The 21,935-nt window shown below is 44.9% G+C and overlaps 2 protein-coding genes across 7 annotated transcripts in view; one reads left to right on the plus strand and one right to left on the minus strand.

Annotated features, from left to right (window-relative positions):
* Positions 1 to 5,788, minus strand: part of Prp39 (pre-mRNA processing factor 39) — a 26,287-nt gene extending 20,499 nt beyond the window's left edge. The window contains exons 1-5 of one of the 5 annotated variants that reach the window (XM_070527269.1): positions 5,658 to 5,676; positions 2,309 to 2,386; positions 2,052 to 2,218; positions 1,756 to 1,898; positions 1,456 to 1,583 (exon numbers count right to left, since the gene is read on the minus strand). Coding sequence is in view for 2 of the 5 variants with exons in the window: in XM_070527266.1 (XP_070383367.1) it covers positions 1,456 to 1,583; positions 2,309 to 2,366 (186 nt within the window). In the remaining 3 variants the exon portion in view is untranslated. Of the gene's footprint in view, positions 1 to 1,455; positions 1,584 to 1,755; positions 1,899 to 2,051; positions 2,219 to 2,308; positions 2,387 to 5,437; positions 5,539 to 5,657 lie in introns of those variants that run through there. The other 4 variants (XM_070527266.1, XM_070527268.1, XM_070527267.1 and 1 more) reach the window with 4 other exon arrangements.
* On the plus strand, positions 5,476 to 15,900 carry LOC139050670 (transmembrane protein 179). 2 transcript variants are annotated; one of them, XM_070527272.1, is made up of 5 exons: positions 5,476 to 5,595; positions 7,161 to 7,476; positions 8,818 to 8,946; positions 10,302 to 10,386; positions 11,829 to 15,900. In XM_070527272.1, the coding sequence occupies exons 2-5, from the start codon at positions 7,190 to 7,192 to the stop codon at positions 12,009 to 12,011; spliced, it is 684 nt and encodes a 227-aa protein (XP_070383373.1). In that variant the 5' UTR covers positions 5,476 to 5,595; positions 7,161 to 7,189; the 3' UTR covers positions 12,012 to 15,900. The 2 variants fall into 2 exon arrangements, with proteins under 2 accessions (XP_070383373.1, XP_070383372.1); XM_070527271.1 differs by lacking the exon at positions 5,476 to 5,595 and adding an exon at positions 5,822 to 6,167.
* Positions 15,901 to 21,935: the final 6,035 nt, after the last annotated feature.

Here is a 21,935-nt window from a genome sequence, read left to right on the forward strand (position 1 = left end):
AACGGCGCTGAAGAGACAAGTGACCGGTATGGCAGTGTTGGGAGCAAATAGCGGAATGAAATGGCAACGCGCAAGGTATCCTGGGTAACTCGGTGATAGAATTTCCGCTTCCGCCTTACTCCGGTGGCGCAGGTTGTGTTCCGCTCGCGGATCTGGAGGCGTTGCTCTGCGCCAGAGTCGAGTGCTCGCTCGTGGAGTCCGTTGGCTGCTCTGACTCCGCCATTGGAATTCAACATAAAAAATTCAGCTTATGTGACAAGTCATTCCTAATGTGCTGCAACTGGCAGAAAAAAACTCAAAGGGCCTATTTAGCAATAATGGAGTCTTTTGTTAGACCTGGTGGCACTAAAAAGAAGGGTGCGAGTAAAAGTGATAAATCTCCAATTTGCCATGGTGCCACCTGGTAGACAGAAACCGAAGCACTTTCATGGCCTCACAGCACCAAAACAGCCAAGTTGTTTCAAAAACAGAGAAAGCTCCTTGTGACAGCGTTTTACTATTTAATTTTCTCATGTAAAGAAGAGCAAGTAGCAAATTCAAATTTAGCAATTGTGTTGTGTACAACCACGTTGTCACACTGACTACAGAAGACAAGGAAAGCCCAAAAACACAAAATTCATGTGAGCACGTACATATGGGTGCTTCCTCCTTGCATTATTAGTTGTGTGCTTTGGGACCATTATTTTACAGGATACAGGACATGCAAGTATTCCTCACAAACTATTCCGACACTGTTGCCTATCGAATGGTCACAGCTCAAGAAAAACGCACTTCATACTGTCCAGGCTGGGCTAACAAACAACTATGCTATCGACTGGCACACAGTTTCTCCCAAACAGGTCAGCCAAGTGGCAATGCAAACCTCCCCACTGCCAACACAGCTTTGGAGTGTACTTGAATAATTTGTAGCACACACACACATGCACGCATGCACACACACACACACACACACACACACACACACACACACACACACACACACACACACACACACACACACACACACACACACACACACACACACACACACACACCTTAGAAACTAGATGGGCATTCCCTATGTGTCCGCTTTCTTTACTACTCTCCACCGTGTGTCCCAAGCAGCAGGAAAGTTGCAGCACTATAGCACATCATGCAGAGCTATGGTGGCGCTACAGCACCTGCTGAAAGTGGTCCAAAACTCCGGAGGAGCTGTGCTTTCAACCAGACTTGCAAACAGTAAAGCCAAAATGTGCATTTTTATGCAGGTTTGCCAGCTCGCACTTGCTAGACTGGCATCCCAAGTATGAGGGAACGGCACGGCTTCTCTTTGCATCGGCAGATGAAAATTATGCCAGCAGACGTAGAAATGAATCCTCAAGAGTGGCAGTTCATGGCACAGCTCCTCTTTCAGTCAGCAGACGACATACTCCCTCTGGATGCAGAATGCTTTGGGGTGCACTAGTGAAAACTCACCTCCTGCTCCACGTACTGCAGCAAGTAAGTCCACCCGGTGAAGTCCGCTGGGTTGTTCCGCACCACCTGCCAGTACTTCTCCAGCTCCGCAGACTCCTTACCTTCTTTCTTGGTGTCACCGGCGCCACCTATGTCCGCCCACCCGTAACAGCCGCAGGAGGGGGAGGAGAAGAAGAAAGGGCAAAAAGACGAGACACGCAATGGGTCAGCGCACTTGCACCTATGAACCTGTCCACCCATAAAAGAAACGAGATACAGACGAGAGAGGAAGGCATCGGCTTTTAAAGAGGTGGTTATTACCTTGGGGCAACCCTTTAGCTTACAAGAGTAGTAAGAGCGGCCTCCTCCCCAAGGAGAGGGCGGGCGTCATCATCATTCCACTGTGGCAATGTCCCGTCTCGACGTGACGTCTACATGTTGCGACCAAGAGAGAGCGTGTGCGTCTACAGGTGGGTCCGCGGGACACAGCACAACGCAAACAGGTCAGAATAAAACAAAGAGAGATGCACATCAATGGCGGCTTCCTCCGCATGTCGGCAAAAATACAGCCGGCATTTTGCCTTTTTTTTTTTTTCGTTGGGACTTAGAAGGCGCACCTGTCAGCCGTCGCTGCCTTGCGGGCCGCTGGGGCACACCCCTGCCGGCCGAGGGGGGCGGCAGAAGGCACGTGCGCGTTTTGCCAGAAACGCAAAAACAATCGAACGCCCCCAAACAGAGGGTTGGGGGAGTGGGCCGGTGGCCATTTTCTCACCGAGCCAAGTCACTGAAAAGCGATCGGAGGGGGAGTGACTGGGGGGATCTGGGGAGCGAAACGGGGGCCCCCGGTAGTGGCACACCGCTTCGTCCTGCTCACCTTTGGCGTCAACCGACGCGGCGCTTGTGCTGTCGCTTCCATTTTTGCTGGTGTGCATCGTGCTCTACTTGGCGTGCACTGGAAAAAATATTAAAATATTTAAAAATGAGCAAACGTTGCATGAGAGTTAGTGCTAGCTAATGATAGGCCTAACGTTAGGAAACGAGAAGACAGCAATAAAGATTTTGGGCTGACAGGGCGCAGGTGATATTTTAGCTGAGGACGAATAGCACTGTGCGAGTCATGTAATGCATAGAACAAATAAATGTTGGCCTGTTCAAGCAATGGCTGACCAGGGAAGGGATGGCAGGGTAGTAGTGACAAGGCTAAAAAAATATTTGTCAGGAAATGGCTACAGTGAGTTACCTAACACAGGATCTTGGTGGTAAGTGAAGATCCATCTGAAAGGCTTTTATTCTACAGTGGACTTAAAGGTCAGCTGCAAAAAAAATTTGCTTCAGCTGAATTGGTTAGGGAATTAGTAGTGTACACCGTTGGAGCAGTCTTGGCAAAGCTGGAAGGCTGACAATGTCTAATTTTTTTATTAACAGCCTCTGAACTGCACTTAAACAGATGTCGCATGCAGCTGGTGGTCAGAAGATATGACGCAAATCCCAGCCCACTGCCTCAGGTTTTCAGCATGCTGCCTAATCTCTGCCTAACCTGAGCTTTTTTTTTTTTTTTCCAGTTTCAGTATCAAAAACATCAATTTCTGCTAGCTTTTCGTGAAGCACCCACTCATACTTGAGACGCAATACTTTGCATGGGGGCTTGACATAGAACAGCCAGCACGAAAACACAACAGGAAAAATGGGAAACGACCACAATAGAATGCATGCTAGTGAGAATGGTGCTTGCTGTGCCAAGTTTGCTGCCTACATTTCCTGTCCTTGTGTTTTCATGCCAAGTTTTTCTTATGTGAGAAGTGTATTACCACCTACCCTGAGCTTCTCTTTTCATGCTTACGCACTAATAAAGATGCGCAGAACTCAAGCCAATCTTGAGTTCTTGCATTTGCGTCGACCCAAGATCCGAAAATCGCAAACTACCGCGGGTACCCAAACCGTCTTAAGTCGCCCTCGCAGCTTTGCTCGGCTTAAAGCAGCATACTTAATTCGTAGTGCTAACAAAAGTCATTACATTTACTACATTTTACTGTTTGCCCCTTTTTGCTCGAAAATGCTTTCTGTTCGTTCTCAGTTGCAAGAAAAACTATTCGTTTTTTGCTTTCAAGCACCTTTTTATTTTCCACACTGCGGCGTCCCAAGCACTCGACCCAATTCTCAAACTCTGCTGCTCCTCTAAACCCAAGAGTAGGCTACCCAACGCGGCTTGGGGACCCTGAGTCTTGGGTCTCCAAGCCACGTTGGGTAGCCTACTCTTGGGTTTAGCATCCCAAGCGCTCGACCCAATTCTCAAACTCTGCTGCTCCTCTAAACCTTAAAGTAGGCTACCCAACACGGCTTGGGGACCCCGAGTCTTGGGTCCTCGAGACGCGTTGGGTAGCCTACTCTTGGGTTTAGCATCCCAAGCGCTCGGCCCAATTCTCAAACTCTGCTGCTCCTCTAAACCCAAGAGTAGGCTACCCAACGTGGCTTGGGACCCTGACTCTTGGGTCCCCAATTCTAAATCTCTATTGACCAAGCAAAATGAAAGCAAACCTCAAGATTCAAAGCTACCTGCACGATTGCTTTGAATCTTCAGTGTAACAGTATATTGGCTTGTTCACCACGAATACAAATCACTAGAAAAAAATTAAGCGCATGATATGCAGTTACTTGAAGTCCACATCATTTGGGTACACACCAGCACAGAGAGGGAATCATGCTAAAACTACCAAATGAACCTCACTGGTGACAAATAAATGTACCAAAGTAATGTCAGCTTGTTGCATTACTGCAGCAACACAATGTACGAAAATGCTTCCTGAACGTACTACTTTTCTGGGGAAAAAATAGCTGGGCGGAGGAATAGGTTATTGATATTGCAAGAGATGAAAGATAGAAAATGCCGAACTGGAAATCGGTGGTACCATTTATTACATGTTCTTGCTAACTGAAAAGAAACTGCAATGAACGAACACCCGACTGGTGCCTGGAAGTATTAGTACCATACGAATACCATTCGATGGCAATGTGCGCTTAGGTTAGCAAGTTGAGTACAAGTCTGTTATTATATGACTACGAATGTGACACATTTACCTGCATACTGTTCCAAGACACTATCGAGACATATAGTCAATAGTCAGGAGGGCATGACACGAACAGGAGGCAGACTAGCGTCCTTTGACTAAGGGTCAGTGCAAAGCTGGGCCACGTTTCAACGGCCATCGCGGCCTAAATTGCTTAGCAGCACTCGTGAACATAGGCCTGTCGAAAGTACTAGAAACTGAAATTAAGCATGAAAAGCTGTAAATTAGCGTTTAGGACTAACACACAGCGGAGTAAGCTGAATAAGATCAAACTGCTACCACAAACTTCTTTCTTTATGGTATGCAAATGACAGACGTCCGAGGCACGGCCTCTTCCGTGTCTACATTTCACGAATACGTACCGCTCAAGCCAAGGAGGCCAAACTAGTCTTCTAAACTGTTTCCACCGATCCAAACAACATGCCAAGATTACCGCGTTGAGCGGACAGATACGCAGGTCAAAGAGCAGGTAAACATATGACAGACTCTCTCGCAGTTCCGATATGGCGACGGGACGTAAAAATGCATGCACTGTCCCGGCTTACGAAACGTTTAAAAGTTTAAATGACACAAGTGTTAGGCATTCCTATGCTGGGCATCTTTTTTTAACCCACCAAACAGCCGCGTTACAATACCTTCTCTTATCTGACTGCCGAAGCCGCCTGTGCTTGTGGGAGAAAAAAAAAAAAAGCTTCTAACATTTCAATGACCACGGTTACACCGAAGATCATCGTTCAATCAATAAGCTATATCAAAGTTGAGCGCGAAACAAGTAGGGTTCTAGCCAAAAGTGCAATCACATATTTTATTTTGTCAAGAAAAACATAATCAAGAAGCCACTTAATTCACACGAGAGGTATATAGAAGCATAGACCGACACAACGAGTAATGCTGAAGTAAATACAACTTGGAATGTAAATTCGGAATGTCTAACGTACGTTTGAGGCCAGACAACCAGGTAATGTTCAGGAGACGAGGGCGGATTAACCTCGATTACTTAGATGTGAGGATGCCTTCTCGGACGATGCGGAAGCAGCCTCTGTAGCGAAACAGCGCGGAAGTTCAGCCATCCCCGCTCCCGAATACGTCGTATGCGGTAATGTTGAAATTTATTCGTAGGGCGAGAATGCCCTGGTGCAGGAATAATGTGCCGCTTACCCAGATTAAATCCGGCCGGGCCAATAAACCGCCACAAAGATCACAGTTTTGTATCACAAAAACGTTCAACTAACGCTGCTCACGCCTCCTCTATTTTGACGGGCAAAAGGCGAAACACGTCGCGCACGCAAGCCATTCAAAACGTGAGAGGGCACAAACCGAAATAAGTTGAAAACTCATTATTCCCACATCTGATCAAACCTGTTCATCCACCGCGTGGGTAAAATTTAGTTCGAACACAGCCGTGGATCCCGATGATACTTTGATCAACCGGCGTTCATTTTTGGGAGGCAAGCGATATCTGTAATAGGCGGAGACAAGTACGCGTTTCGCTTCGCTGGTTCAGACGAGACGGTATCAACATCGGTTTCCTAGGTTTCCAGCTCGTTTATGTGTTAGTATTTTCGCGCTTTGTCATCGCCTTGACGCGCAATCTGCAATCACGAAGATAACCAGCAACGCAGCAACCGTCGCAGTTGACATGTGCTGAAAGTTTGTTTGTTTACCGAGGTAAGCGCCGCGAGCTTGCATCTTGTGTTTGCCGACATCTCAAACGCGCGACGTGGTGCAGCCAACCCACGCCTGTTGTATAGCACTATGCCAATATCATGGTCATTACTGATTAGGATTAGTGATCAGTGGCCTAAGCAAATAAGAGCTACGTGTACCACTTGGCGACTCTCTAAAACGACTGTCGAAGCTTCAATCTTGACTCGCGACGTCATTGGTTGCGGTTGATCATCCTGCATATGCGTGTTAATTGGGTGCGCTTCAAGTTAGCTCAAAAGTGGTTAGCCACGCCTTCTTGCTTATGAGTGTGTATGCTCAGAGTATGTAACCAACATACTCTGGTGGCCACACTTTTACTTGTGTGCACTGTTGACATTGTTGACGTTCGAAAAGATCTCGCGCAGAGATTAGGTATGTTTGAAAACTTTGCTGCTAAATTGTCGCGCACGCCCCAGTTAACTTCGGCGCTCACAAGACATGTGGCTTGTAGGGGTAATAGACCAGAAACACAATTGTTTAAATACAGGAACGTTTTATGCTTATGCCTCCAGTATCTCCCTTCCAAGAAACTGAAACAAGATTGACATCTCTACTGACATACGCATTTGAATTGGCCTCTCTGAGTGCATTGAGGTTATGTTGAGTCATCCTGGGAAGGCTCATCAATTGCTGTTTACTATGTAGTTCAGAAGACCGGAAATGTTTCCTCTTGTGTTTTTTTCTAAGTGTGATCAAATTGCACAGAGTCACCAGGTATGAGCTTGCTCTTAATCCACACGGTTATTGTACAATGCAGATGACCTGTGAACAAACAGAACAAACATGGCAGCAATTGTGTCGTCTGCTTTTATGCCACATGTGTGTTGTATGTGATGTACAAAACTCTAAGCATCCACAAACGGCTTGTCAGAAATCGCTGCTTCAATGTTTGCATCCTTTGATCCAGAAACCGTCTCACTGTAAATTTTGTCTTTGTTGCATATCTACGTGCAGGATTGCAGTCCGTCTGAACCAGAACCACAATGGGTCTCGGCAACATACTTCTGCTGACACAGGCCACATGCTACACCATAACGCTGATCTTGTCGGTGTGCACAGTCGTGCCGATGGCTGTGCACGTGTCCAAGTTTGACGGCCACTGCCTGCTCTATACTACGGGGACCTTTGACAGCGATGACGGCCACTTCATCGCTCGATGGGCGTCGCCCTTCTACTGCTTTTTTGCGCTGGCTGTTGGTGGACTCATGGTGGCCGTCTCGTTCATACAGCTGGCTCGCATGTCGATTTTCCTCTACATGGGCACAGACAGGTGTGGCTCCCTCCTGCCATCTATTGCTATGCTCCATTCCATAGATAGCAGTCAACGCTGTGGAAGCTACGCAAGAAGTCAGGTCAAGAAAAGCTATTACTCGCGCAAAAGCCATTACGCATGCTTCACTGCCCATTCCACCCATGCGTTGCTGCGTGCCATCAGCATTTGCTCGCGCGAACATGCACGTGAGGCTCCTCATGACGGGTCGCAAATAAAAAACCCGAAAAGAAAGACAAAAATAGTAATTATCTAAAACAACGCATTAGCATCCGTATACCACTGTGTTATTTCTAAGCATTAAAACCTGTTTCATTCAATACTGAGCCTATATAAAAACCAGCTGTTCACAATTGCGGTAAAAAAAAACGTATAACTATATCCAAGTGCGAACGAAGCCACTGCAAGAAATCTCTAGCCTCTGCAGCCTTGACTGCTACGTATGGAACAGAGTATAGTGTGACACTAGTATGACAGGTAGAATAATAATGCACTTGCCGCTCGTAGAGGTAATGTCTGTAGGCACAATACTTCACATAAGCTGCTTTTGTCAATCTGTCTGTGACACTTGTGCAGCGTCTTTACCAGTTCACTCAGTAATCAACAATTTATTCAACACTTTTACATGGCGAAGACGTATATACCAGTATAGACGTATACCAGAAGATGCAGACATGAGTAGCTGCATCGGTGGTGACTATGCAACACCACGTTTATTCAGAGCATGCAGAGCTCTTGTTGGGATGACAGACTATATTCCGCTAATCTTCTGGCGAAGACACTTCAGATGCTGCATATTCAATGCAAGGAGAATTTCCCTCGTTATTTTGAAACTTAAGTCATGCAACGTGAGAATGTTTCTGGCGTTGTAGATCGCATCATCACAAAATCTCATCAACAGCACGTCTGCTGTTACATACGTCTTTCAGCATTCTTGTACACATATACACTAGTCCGTCATTGCTATGCTGGGACAGTATTAGAGCTTTTTGGTGTCTTATCTTATTCACACCTTAAAGCCAGGAAGCTGCGTTAATGATAGGGTGAACTGAAGATAATTCATCAAACACACCAGCCCCATTGAGAGATGGGGCACAGTTAATAAAAGGAGATGACAACGTAGTTTGGGCTGTTACAAAAGGCTTCAGCATAGCGTACAAAGGAACCTGTAATTACAAGCTATGAATCGGTGGTACCACTTGAAACTGGTTCGTAATGAGTATACGAGGAAAGACTGCATTGTGTAGTTCACTTGTTCTTGGCATTTGTGATCTTCAAATGAAAAGGCGTCTTGATTATGCATGTTTGCAGCGATTGCACTCACATTGCGTTCCATTGCAGCTCATTTCTGTCTGCATTCCTGGACTCTGTGGTCAGCGTCATTGTGATGCTTTTGGTCTTCACGACTTCTGTGCTGGTGTCAGACGGCTTCCGGGCATGGTGTCGGGCCATCACGCAGCGTTTTCCAGCGTGAGTGTCTGCTTTGATGCTTCTCACAGGGACACTAAAAAGCAACACTAAATCTGTAACACTAAAATGTATTCTCTCAAAACTCTTTATTTTCATTGATTTGGTGGGAAAAAATTCTTTACTAGTGGAGAGAATGAATGGCCAAACTGTGTTTTCTTGAATTTTGCTCCAAACCTCAACATGTCACATTGGCATCATGAACTTCCAAGTATGTGCTTGTACAGTCAAACTTCATTGCAACAGACTTCGTTAATTCCGCTCCGGTTATTTAATGTCGACCGAAGGTCCAGGCTGGCGCTGATACATTTCTTTGCTGGATAATTGAAACTTGACAGGAAGAGCTAACGAAGGGGTTAGTACAGGCGAGGGCTGCTATACTGTATGCGATTGTTACGGAGTCATTTGAGAAATGCAGAATGTCAAGCTTGCAATAGACTGTACGGAGGACATGTTGTGGTTCATAGACAGCGATAAAGTGCTCTCTCATAATTGTGATGCTAGGCATTAGGTGTAAATAAACTTCCAATCTGCGAAGGTAAAGTTTGCTAGTTTAATCATTTTTTCTATTGTCAGAATTGGAAGCATGCAATACTTTGCTAGAAAACCGGCTGCACGTCAGATTTCTGCTTTGTTTAGGAGCTCTGATGCCATTCTCTGTTAGCTTTCTGCTTTGAACGCATTGGAAAAGGGTGCAAGTTCGATTCGCTGTCATGTTAAAAATGGGCATGTACAGGCTGACCTAGATATATTGAACACAGACACATTGAATTATCGGATATAACAAAGGCATTTTCTTGTCAGATCTGACTTCATTACAGTGATGTTCAACTGTACAATCAAAGGAATCGACAGTTTGTTGCGGCATTTTTCCAGCCTTTTGTTTTATTCGACTCACAGGATAATTTCGCCAGCCTTATTGGGCCCCTCATGATCAAATTAATGGATGTTGACTGCATAATGAAGTTGGACCCGACACAAAGATATATTTCTTATATCTGGTATTCGTTGTAAGCATGTATTCACTACTGGCCACTGTCGGCGAGAAACATTTTACATTTACTCCATTATATTCAGTAATTTGTTGTATCTGTGTACATTATATTAAGGTTTGACTAATATTTAGGTAATTCTAGCGCAACCGAAGGAATCAAAACTTGCTGCCATGAGCCCCTGGGTCCTATGGAATGCAATGTAGGAAAGTTTATTGTAGTACAACCGGGTGGATGATCATTACTCATGTAAATTGTCCCTTCCCGGAGGTGTTTCTATGAGTTCTTCATTTCGAATTCGAATTCTGGTATGTTGCCGCATTTCTGATTCAAGAAGAAAAAAACAACTTTTTTTTCCACTTTCAGGTGTGAAGATGCATCAGTCACACAGATTAGCAAACCGGACCATGTAGACACTGTTGGATTTTACATGCACGTCGGCACAGCTCAGGTAATGCATGTTTCTTGTTGAATGTTGTGACGACTGATATAAGAAATCTCTAAACTATGTTTAAAAATTCCTTGTTTGATTCATTTCAGAGAATAAGTTTGTGTAAGTAATTACAAAGCAAATTCCTGGTTTCCATGCATTTAACGTATCTGTATGCTTGATTGTGTAGTAATATATCAATAATTAAGACGTTACGTTGTAGGCTGTCCAAGTTTTGGGGCAATTTTGTCAGTGTAAGATTTTCATAAAAATCGTAGGCTGTCGAAATTAATGCAGCACCCTCCATTACAGCATCTCTCATAGCTTATGTATTGATTCAAAACTTTGAATTGCATCAGCCAATAAATAAATAAATCATCAGGCTTGCAGCTACTTTTCCGTTGAAATACTAATTTTCAATCTTTTTAGAAATGCTGCTGCTAACAGTTTCAAGGTAAATTTTAGTTTGCTTTTTCCTGCGATGGTGGCAGCAAACGCCAGGTTTATGGCAAAAGCCAGAGGCCACTTGCGTAAAGAATTTCACTCATATAAATTTAGCATCAAGTTAAAATCTTCATACATGTCACAGAAAATGTCAAAAGGCTGAGGTAAACTGTTTTGTATAAGAGTCACTCTTTCACCTTGTGACAACTTACTGTGTTCCTTGCAAGAATATTTTCACTCATACAAATTTACCAATTTGTTTTAACATTTGTGCAAGTGACCCCATAGTTTCGAAATTTAGATGGACGAGGAAAAAACTGTCATCCTTATACAGTATAGCAAAAAGCTACAAAGGAAACCCATATAAAGGATTTTTGGAGAGAAAGTTTGGCAGCTGAAGAAAAACTTGTATTGAACCTGGGACCAGTGCCTTTCCAAGGCAGTCGCTTTATCATCTAGTAGACTGACCAGAGGCTAGCAGATAGCATAATGAGGTTGATTACTCACCATCTTAACAATTTTGCATCTCAATAAACTTGATTTGAGTTGTCAATTGGTTAGGCCTCGCGCTACCATGTGCTACCTCAAATAACAGAACGATTGCCCCAGGAAGGCATTGATCCTGGATTCAATCCAAGAACCGGGATAAACATTGTTTAAGAAAAATAAAAAGCTTTCTTCTTGAAAAATCTGCGCAGAGGTACCCTTTGCAGCTTTTTTGCCGTGCTTTTGGGTGAATGACCATTTTTTTTTCATTCATAAAACTTAAGCCTTGTGGATTTCTGCAGAACTGACTTGCTTTAAAACTGAAGTTATGAACACAATAAATTGGGTTGCATTTAAAAGCTTTCAAGCCTATCACTTGCCTGCCTACCAGCCTTGCCAACTTACGAGGCACTACGAGGTACTTACGAGGCACTACGAGGTACTTAAGAGGCATTACGAGGTACTTACGATACACTATGGTAATTCAGGCTGATCCTTGGTCTTCCTTTTTTTTCTGTTCTCTCTTTATAAAGTTTGGTGCCTGGAGCTCTTGGGTGTGCTGGGTCCTCCAGGCAGTCCTGTGCACGCGCAAACTGTGCCTCTACCACGAGCGCGAGAACCTCATCATCAGCATGGCCCGCGAACGACGTCTCCTTAACGCCTCGCACGAATCCCAGCCGCAGACCTTCGACGACACGATCCCCATCCTCGACTGAAGGGAGAGGAAGAGAGAGATGAGGATTCATCGCGCAATCAACTCTGCGACGGCTGCCGCCGCCTTCAACGGAGGCGAAATTTCCAAGCTCCGAAGTGCGACGGTTCGCTCAAGATGCAGCCTCGTGCGTTTTCGCTCTGAATTTTTTTCCGAGATCTGCAGCTTCTGGCGAGGCCACCTGACTTTTGAACAGCGTATCCGTTAGCATGGCGGTTGTTGTAGACCCTACCGTAGGTGCTAAAGTCCTTGAGTTTGTTCTTGTCGTGGCTGTTGGGTGCTATGCACGCAAGAGGTATTCTACACAGTGTAGCACTAATGTGAAACTGTATTGTGTGGGCTTCGACCGTCTTGTGCATGCAGCACTGGGGGTGTTTTTTATATGAGCAACCTTAGATGCACCGTAAATGCAAAAGTCCTTGGGTTGTATTGCGTTACAACTGTGGACGGGGCTGCACGTGTGAGAGATCTTCTACCAGATATTGTGTTTTGACTGTCTTGTGCGAGTAGCGTTGCTAGCGATTTTATTTTGAGAGCAATCTCGCAGCATTGACAAGCTGGCCTGACATTTCTTGTGGCTGTGAAATTGCATATCTGTAATATAGCTGAGCTATAGAATAGTTATGAACATGGAGATTATTATTATTTCTAGCGTACAAATTATACCTCCATGAACGAAAGCGTGATTCGTGGTTGTCGGCTAGGATTTCTGCACTGATTAATGAAAAAGCAGTGCTGTAGGGAAGAGGAGGAGGGGGCTGCCGTAGAAATCGAGCAGTGGCCAGAAAGTAGGTCACCAGGTGATAGGGAAAGGCGCTGATGTCTCTGGACCTTGCCATTTGGTTGTACAAGCGCTCGCATCACGCCATAGGTTGGTGAACATTGTGGGTAAGCGAAGGGGCAGGCCAGTGTGCTTGTGCAACGGCTGTCAACCCACGTGGACAGCGTCAGTGGACAGGATCAAATTCCTCGATCTCACGGGGAACTGGAGTTGGAAAAGCAACAGGAGGGTTAAGGTCAATGTGTGGATGCCATGACCACCGAGGAATGAGAAGGAATGTTGTACCAATAACGCACGGCTCAACAACAATGTGCAAATGTCATGGACCGCTGAGGACTGAGTAGGAACGTTGCACCAACGACTTTCAGCGATAATTAGGTGGATTCAGGAAGCCATTCGATTACTCTGACAATCATCCTCGATGGCTTCTGCATAATTTTATTCTGACGAACAAATTTAAGCGCGTCCTGGTCTTTAACAAGCATGGTTGTAGCAGCATTAGCTCATGGTTTTGATATCTGCAGCATGAATTGTTTTGAGCTTACAGAATTACTTTTTTAAAACATAACTGAAAAGTGCTAAATCAGTTTAAACTTTAGCCTTCCAGTTGCATTAGCAAGAAAAGGCTTGAAGGTGTTGAATGGAAAGTGAAAGCCAGACACATTGAATTTTGCATCCAGATGTTGATGCTGAATGTGTAAGCATGAGGTTGTAAATTTCATTGTATTCTTGTATTTATGGGACAATATTTTTAAATGCCATAAGAGTTTTACAAAGTTTCTAGGTTTAAGTGCTTGCCTTCATGTTGAGCTCAAAGTTATCTTTATTTATAGACAAACACATAAGAAGTACTGAGCAAACATTATCGAAATACACAATGTCATTGGTGGAATGTCACAGGTTTTATGGTGTATTTTAGTAATCTTAGTAATATTTCCAAAAAACTTGCCTAGTTTCATGGTCACTTCCTTTTGAATTCAACGTTATGTTTTCAATTGTATAAAAAGGTATGTCCATCCCTGAGCAGCCACTGCTGAAATGCTTGATGCCCCAAAGAACAAAGGCTGAAATTTGAAGCTGGTGTCAGCCCCTATTCTTTCTGGTCTCTTGTTTGCATATCACACATCACATCACAGCAAGAGTGACCTGTTAGGTATTCCAGGAACCATTCCTTTTTAAATGACTCTTTTCATTCCTCATTCTTTTCGCCCTTTGGCATTTGCTCACGCAAAGCCATTCTTACCAGTAGTGGCTAGTCGGCAATACAGGTGGTAAATGAATAAGACCATAGAAAAAAGATTCCTTACAGAATAGGGCGGCCTGAGGACTGCCAATATAGCAGGGACACTGAAGGAAAATATTCGATTGCTCCAGGTCACTTGAGTATTCATCTAGAAGTCTATCATCGTTTTCTGTATTACAGTTTATGACTACAATAGCGCCACTGAAGGTCCCACTACTACTACTCAATTTGAACTGCTTGTGTCAAAACGGATGAGCCACCGTGATCCCCATGTGACATTCCCCTCTGTCGCCCTCTGAATCAGCCACTGCTGACATCACGAAGTACGATAGTCTACCACAGGTGGCGCCACCCTGATCTTTCATTTTAGTCATTTCCTCAATTTCAAAGGCTCAGTACTCACTACGGATAATGAATTTGTTATTACGAGAGCTTAATCTTTCAATTTAGCTAGATCTAATATTTTTCTTTGGGGACCCTTTAATGGCTGTACCATTATGTCGCATTTTAATTTACAGCAGCTTCTTGTCTGTTGGTGACACTAATTTTATATGCATACTCTTGAATGCACATTTATACAATGCACAGTGGCACGAGGTTGTTGGCTGGTTCTCTTGGTCCTGTCTATGTGATACAGCATTTGAGAGTGCCATTGATGTAATACATGCTTTTCACATGGCCACTTTTTTTGTTTGCATGCTAATGGTCCTTCTCTTGTTTTGTCTATGTACTAACTTTCCTTTACAATGCCTCTATTTGAATTTACGCACCTCTAGTTTTTACTAGCTCTGTGAGAGATTGTAGCCAATGGTGTTGAGAACAAGTCAAATTTTTAAGCTATAAATGAAAAATATGCACACAGTTTTTGTTTGACGCCTTGTAAAAAATGCTTATGCGCAAAGTGTTTGCCGTAAATATTGCTTGTTCAGAAGTTGAGTGTCTCGCTATACCTTGAGTGACAGTTGAATATTTGACTTGTGAATGCAAATTTCATCTTCAGCTACTGTCAGCCTATGTATATTTGAACTTTTATGAACACTCGATTCTTGCCAGAATTATTTGAACAGATATAGTGTAAAACCTAATTGTGTCTTACTGTATGAAAGAATATGTGCAGAATGTGATTTTGTCCGGATTGCACGAGTGAGTGACATACCATTGCTCTCACTAATTGCAGACAGGAAGGAGTTCTCCAACATATATGAAATACAGGAGCCTTGAACATATAGCAAGCTCAGTGGTGCAATCTTGTTGCACTGCCCGTCAAAATACATGGCAACCTCAATCTGAAATGTGGGTGTGTTTTCACTACCTATTTATTTCTTGGGAACGCTCCTGTCATGAGTCGTTACTAGCTGCGTTGCTCTTCCCAGAAAAGCCAGAAAGATCGGATGAGACAACTTCAAAATGATAAGTGCAAACATAGGGAGCTAGCCAGAATTTTGAATTTCGTATGCATTAATAAAAATTACAAATTATAATGAATTGAATGTACTTTAAATAGCATGTTTCGAAAGTGTTGAGTTTGCTCCCTACAGCGCTAATCAACATCTGCTGCAGGTTTTTATTGGTTCTGTTGGAAAAAACATTGAGGAGTTTGTTGAATGACTGTTGAGCCTGCGCCAAAGTGAAAACTGTGACTGAGTATGGGACAATGCCTTTGCTTTAGAGGGTCGCTTGTGTGATGCTCCTTTTTATCAGGAAGGAAATCTTGGTGTGTTACGAGTGTATTTGTCAAGCATGTGTTGTGCAAATTAAGTTGCAAGTTTGTCATGCAACTGTGTATACTTTTAAGATTCTTGTGCTTAGCTTTATTTATACTAGGTATATTCCTATAAAGCGCAATACATTAAATGTTATTTCACAGTGGTTCTATTAGTTTCATTTGATGAAGCAATGTCTTGCTCTTTTGGACATTGTCACGGATCTCATAAGCTGAACACCTGTCCACCAACTGTACAAGATTGCTTTAAATGGACTTCGATGTTTAAAGGGGCTAACTGCAGCGAAACTTTCCATCATTTGAGAAGTATTTGTAGTGGCATTCTAGCTTCAGAGAAAACTCGGAGCAAAATGTTGTGTGCAACTTGCAAGCGGGTGCATCAGAAACATTTAGCAAAAATAATGTTTTCCATACGAGAGCTAAAGAATGCTGCACTTATGAAAGGAGAGCTTTGTGAGTTCGAGCCCCTGAATCACTAATTAAAGATCTATGTGATAGCTAGCTTTATGGCTTTGCCACAGTGGTTTCGGTGACATCTAGTTATAACTCGATAGAATGGAGTCGGTAAGATTGGCAATTTGCTTCGTTATACCAAAATTTCGTTATCATAGAATTCGACCTTTTATACAAATAAGTGCAGTCGCCAATGTTTTTATTTCTTACACAGCCGGGGCTGCAAAGTTTTCTGAATTATCGGGCAACAGGAAAAAGCAAATTTGCGAAGAAAAATTCATTTTGTTGAACTTGAGAGTTGGCGACGAAAGACACTGCTTCATGCTGTGTCGACATCACATCGATAGTACGAAGTGAAGCCAGCCACACTTTTGCGTCCACTCCACTTCCGTGTTGTCGCTCGCAGTGGAGCAACGCTATTGTGAAAAGCCACCTATGGCGAGCGGAATGCTTCGTCTGCCCCTTGCTTCAACGCGTCTCCGAGACTCTAGATTATGCACCGTCCAATGCTAAACGCACAGGAAGACAGCGCACATGATGCCATGCCATCTCGGCACGACCACTCTACACGCAGCAAATTACCTCTAAAACGGGGCACGCCAGCCACGCATGTGCTCGGCCACGCTGACAGCAATGCGCAGCTATGGCCTTGCTAAAAAAGGAGACATCCAACCTGTACGCACCCCCCCCCCCCTTTACATGAAGATGGCGCTGCTCTTGGTCGTGAGGCACTTGATTTTGGCAGGTGAGTTCGGAAACAGCCGTTCGCAATTCAACCATTTGGCCATGTGCGGATGTTTCCATTGTCTCGGTATTCTTTTGCAGAGGCAGTGAAATTGCGGTATATTGAAATCGTGTGCAAACACACTTCGTTATATTCAGTTTCTGAATACATGGTTTTCTATGGACAAGTAACAAAAATATAAATACTTGGTTTTATTGAGAATTTCATTTATTGAAGTTTGTTATATCGAGGTTTAACTGTATATCCTGTCTTTTTTGCTTCACAAACAGCTACAGCGAGATTGCGTTGCAGATAGATGACAAACAGGGCCTTGTTTTGCGCATGTACACTACATGTACTGCACCCATTGGACTCGCGGGCAACCTGATTGGACGCACGGCCCATCGCGTTTTGTGTCGAAATCCACCGCTCGGTGTCTCATGCCATGTTGCACTCATTCCGATTCACCAATCCAACGCAAGGCACATCACAATTTGTCTACAACTCCGTAAATGTGCAAAAAACGTAATTGGCGGAAGCGACTGTCACGAGGCTCTCAAGAACCGACAGGAGACGCAGCTCTGGCTTTTATGCTAATAGTGATGTTCAGAACTGATAGGAGCGTTAACTTCTCTGCGGTTGAGATAAGCAAAAAACATTTAAAAGAGTATCGGTGGGGTAAAATCAGGGAAGAGATGGAACCGGTGTCGTATGCAGGCATATATAACTTAGCGGCATAACGAGGGAGGAACAAATGTGACGAAAACCTGATTAGCTTAAACAGGCGAAATAACCATCTGTCGCCACGCCATTTCAGAATTTATGCCATTAGATCCGTCGTGCATTTTAGGTGGATAAACTCTTCACACGCATCAAGACGACGCATGAAGAGAATGGCATTAGCATCCCTTTTCAAACGGTGGGGTGGGTGTACAGGCCGCAAATACCGTTCTTTTTACCCGCGAAGAAGGAAAAAAATTACTACTGCTTGATTTCTGAAACAGTATGGCAGAAGCTGTGGGCTCCGTTGAATCATTTGCCATTGATGCAGCCACCACTCCTGATGGAGGAATGCAGGGTTGCCACACACTTTACTGAAGCATAAAGTGGAGGTTATCCATGAGGAGTTTACACATGTAGGATGCGATAGGGAGTCCTGAATTATTTATAAAAGCATTTGGCGCGTCCGAGAGTTGATGCACGAGAGAGGGGAGCATAAATGCTGGCATATGCTGCGCGAAGCGACGCCAATGTAAAGACAAGTGCGTGTCTGCGGCGACACGGCTCAAAAGGTGTCGATTTCTCTGCAACGGAGTGGTGGCGCCACCTGCCACCGCGTGGCGTGTTTCCCCATTTTCTGCCATAGCAGTGAGAGATGGCTCCACCGCTCTGTTGCAGTGAGATCGCGAGCGGCATGTATGTGACCATAGGCTAGGCCTTCATCCCTCGACATTGAGGACCAATCTTAAGAAGACAGCCCACATAACGCCCGAACTTTACTACCGAGGGAAATAAAAGGTAGCGTAAGTCTATACGTAACCGTTCACTTCCCGTGAAGGGGGAGCGGACGTCGTTGTTTTCACTGGGACGGCCCCACCAGTGACAGTGACGTCTTCTGAATATCGTATGGGCATCCACTGTCCGGACATTGGATATGCTAGGGATGTGCTGAATACGTCGTGCGGACGTCCTTCGCACAATCGGTTGGCCGCACTTTTCGTGTCCTGCGTTCATCCCTTGAATGTCCGCGAGAGGCATCACCGGAGCATGTTGCGTACATTTTACGGACATATGCCAGAGCGTTTATAAATTTGCATATTGTTTCCACAGTACAAACTGTTTTGTGTGTACACGTGCATAAATTTTGCGCACACGTTGCATTACGTCCTTCCTATGGACATTCATAGCCGTGACATAGCCATAGCCGTGACATCCATAGCCGTATTCTAGAGATGTATCGAACACGTCGTGAGGACGTCCCTCACACGATCGTCCGGCCGCACTTCCCGTGTCCTGCGGACATGTCCCTTGCATGTCCGCAAAGGGGCATCACGGGGACATGCTGCGTACATTTTACGGACATGCGCCAGGACCTTTTGCGCAATATTTGTTAATGTTGACAGCACAGCCGCTCAGTGAGAGGCATAGTACCCACGCATCAAGAACAGATACAGCACGTGGTCATATTATATGCACGCGCACGCACGCACGCACGCACGCACGCAAACGTGCAACTGCGGTATACTCCTCTTTCCGGGCCTAGCTTCTGCTACGCGTAAGTGGCTAATTGGTTACCAGGTGAAAATATTGCTACTGGTTTTCAAGTGGTACTAATGGTTTTCAAGTGGTGTGAAGTGGTCTGATGTGGTCCCAGTTGAAAAGCTAGTGGTCTGTTGCTGGTTTCAACTGGTCCCAGTAGAAGGCTATTGGTCTTCAACAGGAACTGTGCTGATTTTCAAGTGGTACACTACTGGTTTTCAAGTGGTGTGAACTGGTCTGAACAAAGGAAATTCACAAAGTACGACGTAGACGCACGAGTTGCAGACGTGGTAGCTTCAAATTGTAATTCGAACACGCGAGAAGACAATTCTGCTACGCTGAAACTCAGACGAAGCCTGTTGGAGGTCGAATATCCACGTGTACGCCGAAAAAGGTCCACGTACGCGATATCCTTGGGACAACCGTGACAGGATATTTGGAACATGTTTATGTGCGATATTCTTGGGACGTCCGTTGTAGCTGGGATATCTGAAACGGGATGTCCGGCGGATGTCCTACTTAATTGTTTCCAACGGCGCATGTACATTAATTGGAACACGATTAGGATGTCTTACGTATAGTGTTTTCACTGGGGTAAAACCTAAGAGGAGTGGTAGCGTGATGTAATCGAAGCCAGAAAAAGTCGGCCGTTCAGGTGACCTTAATCTCGGTAGTTTTTATATAAACTTCCATGCGCCACACACAGCCCACGCTTTTTCGAAAAAGTAACGGGCGGGATAGCAACGTACATGCGTCTACCACACACTGTTTCGACTGTAGCACAAGTGATAATCATCCCTTGTATTTATTGCCGGCAAAACGAAGTCAGCCTTTTTTCATGAGAGCTCGTGCCCCCGCAAATGTATGCAGTCGGACATGGTTCTTTGCTCGCTCGCGGAGTCCGTGTGATCGCCATACATAATCCAGGTAAGGTAAAAAGTAAAGGCCGGTGCAGGCGAATGTAAGAAAACACGTGGACAGCGTTCCAATTGATTATAATCCAATCGCGCCTATACATGTGTCCCTTACAAAGCAGTTCGAACAAGTGCGCGGGATTTTGACAGGTTTTGTAATTCTGCCTGTCGGCTTACAGCCTCATAGCTAGGTGTCCTTACGTACACCGACCTCTTAGTGGAATAGCGCATTCAACTCGTGCGCGGATTCTCTGAAATTTAGCCATTCGAAATGTGCCACATTGATGTGTGCCCACACTTAACTGGCCAATCCTCCTCGAAGGGGTCAGTCATGTTCTTCGCTATGCGCTGGCTGCCCTCTGCATGGGTGACATAAGCATAATAATTTTATGCGAAGCATATTACGAGAGCTCAACCCAGCTCCTCAGGCGCGGCGGTGTCGCCTTGAAACCACGTGACACCGTGACGTCACGACAGAGGAGAAGTGGCTTTGGCTCAACTCTTGCAAGACGGGCTGGGTGGGAATCGAACCAGGGTCTCCGGAGTGTGGGACGGAGACGCTACCACTGAGCCACGAGTACGATGCTTCAAAGCGGTACAAAAGCGCCTCTAGTGAATGCGGTGTTGCCTTAGAAACGAGCTGTTTCTAAGGCGTGCGTCTCTTGCTCAGGCGCACATTTCGTTGCTGCGCCGAACGCTGCTTTGCTCGACGCTCACCGCGTCCAATGCGGGGCGCGTAGTCGCTGCTTTGTAGCCCATTGTCTTACACCCCTTGGCGGGTCGACGGGAACGCTGTCGTGTTCCACTCTTGAAGGCGAAGCAGTAATGCATGAGTTGTTTCTTCGTCTAGCCGAACCAAATATAGCCACGCAACAGCAGTTCACCAGGCTAAACAGTAGTTCAACAACTAAAATAAAGGCTAGTGTGCTTCGCATCCTGGGCTTAACCTTACCTAAGCCACAGCCATTTTTTGGTTTCGCGCGCTCTGGTAGCCGAATTTCGTCGTGGCACAGTTCCGCGGGTAATCAAATTTTTTCCGGATCTAAAACTTGACATGGCTTGTACGGAGAGTTCGCTTCAATTCCCCACTCACGATCGATGAACACGCATGAAACTAAAATATTAAAAAGTAATTATTAGATCACGTTTGTCAATTAGCCACTGGCTGCCACGTACCACCCGTCCCCCCCGTGGTCGCCACTTCTGATGCCATGCCTCGGATCCTTTTATTTAAAAACTGCTGTTTCTAAATATCGCTTAACATCTTCGTAGAAACAACCGATATGTGTGTGTGTGTGTGTGTGTGTGTGTGTGTGTACGTCGCCATCACGTGATCGGCTTCTCAAACTTCATAGCCACGCACTTTTTGTTTACTTTGACAGTGCTAAACATAGGTTAGCCTGCTGCACTCGCCGATGAGAACTGAGTCTGCAAATAAACTGTTTATTTGCTTCTAATGATCCATTTGAGCTTTTATTAAATACGCTTTCTAATGTGCAATGTAATAACATTTACTTACTAACGGTGTGAATACACTATAGAATGTAAAGATTGTTTTTATAATAATAATAATATTTGGGGTTTTACGTGCCAAAACCACTTTCTGATTATGAGGCACGCCGTAGTGGAGGACTCCGGAAATTTTGACCACCTGGGGTTCTTTAACGTGCACCTAAATCTAAGTACACGGATGTTTTCGCATTTCGCCCCCATCGAAATGCGGCCGCCGTGGCCGGGATTCGATCCCGCGACCTCGTGCTCAGCAGCCCAACACCATAGCCACTGAGCAACCACGGCGGGTCAGATTGTTTTTATAGTAAGGGTGACAACT

Source organism: Dermacentor albipictus, chromosome 10 (genome assembly GCF_038994185.2).
Source record: "Dermacentor albipictus isolate Rhodes 1998 colony chromosome 10, USDA_Dalb.pri_finalv2, whole genome shotgun sequence".
In the NCBI taxonomy this organism is placed as follows: domain Eukaryota; kingdom Metazoa; phylum Arthropoda; class Arachnida; order Ixodida; family Ixodidae; genus Dermacentor; species Dermacentor albipictus.

Excerpts from the sequence above, each read along its gene's own strand:
- LOC139050670 (XM_070527272.1), top strand. The coding sequence starts at position 7,190 with ATGGGTCTCGGCAACATACTTCTGCTGACACAGGCCACATGCTACACC. Across the intron at positions 7,477-8,817 it reads CTCTACATGGGCACAGACAG|CTCATTTCTGTCTGCATTCC; the intron begins GTGTGGCTCCCT and ends GTTCCATTGCAG. Across the intron at positions 8,947-10,301 it reads ATCACGCAGCGTTTTCCAGC|GTGTGAAGATGCATCAGTCA; the intron begins GTGAGTGTCTGC and ends TTCCACTTTCAG.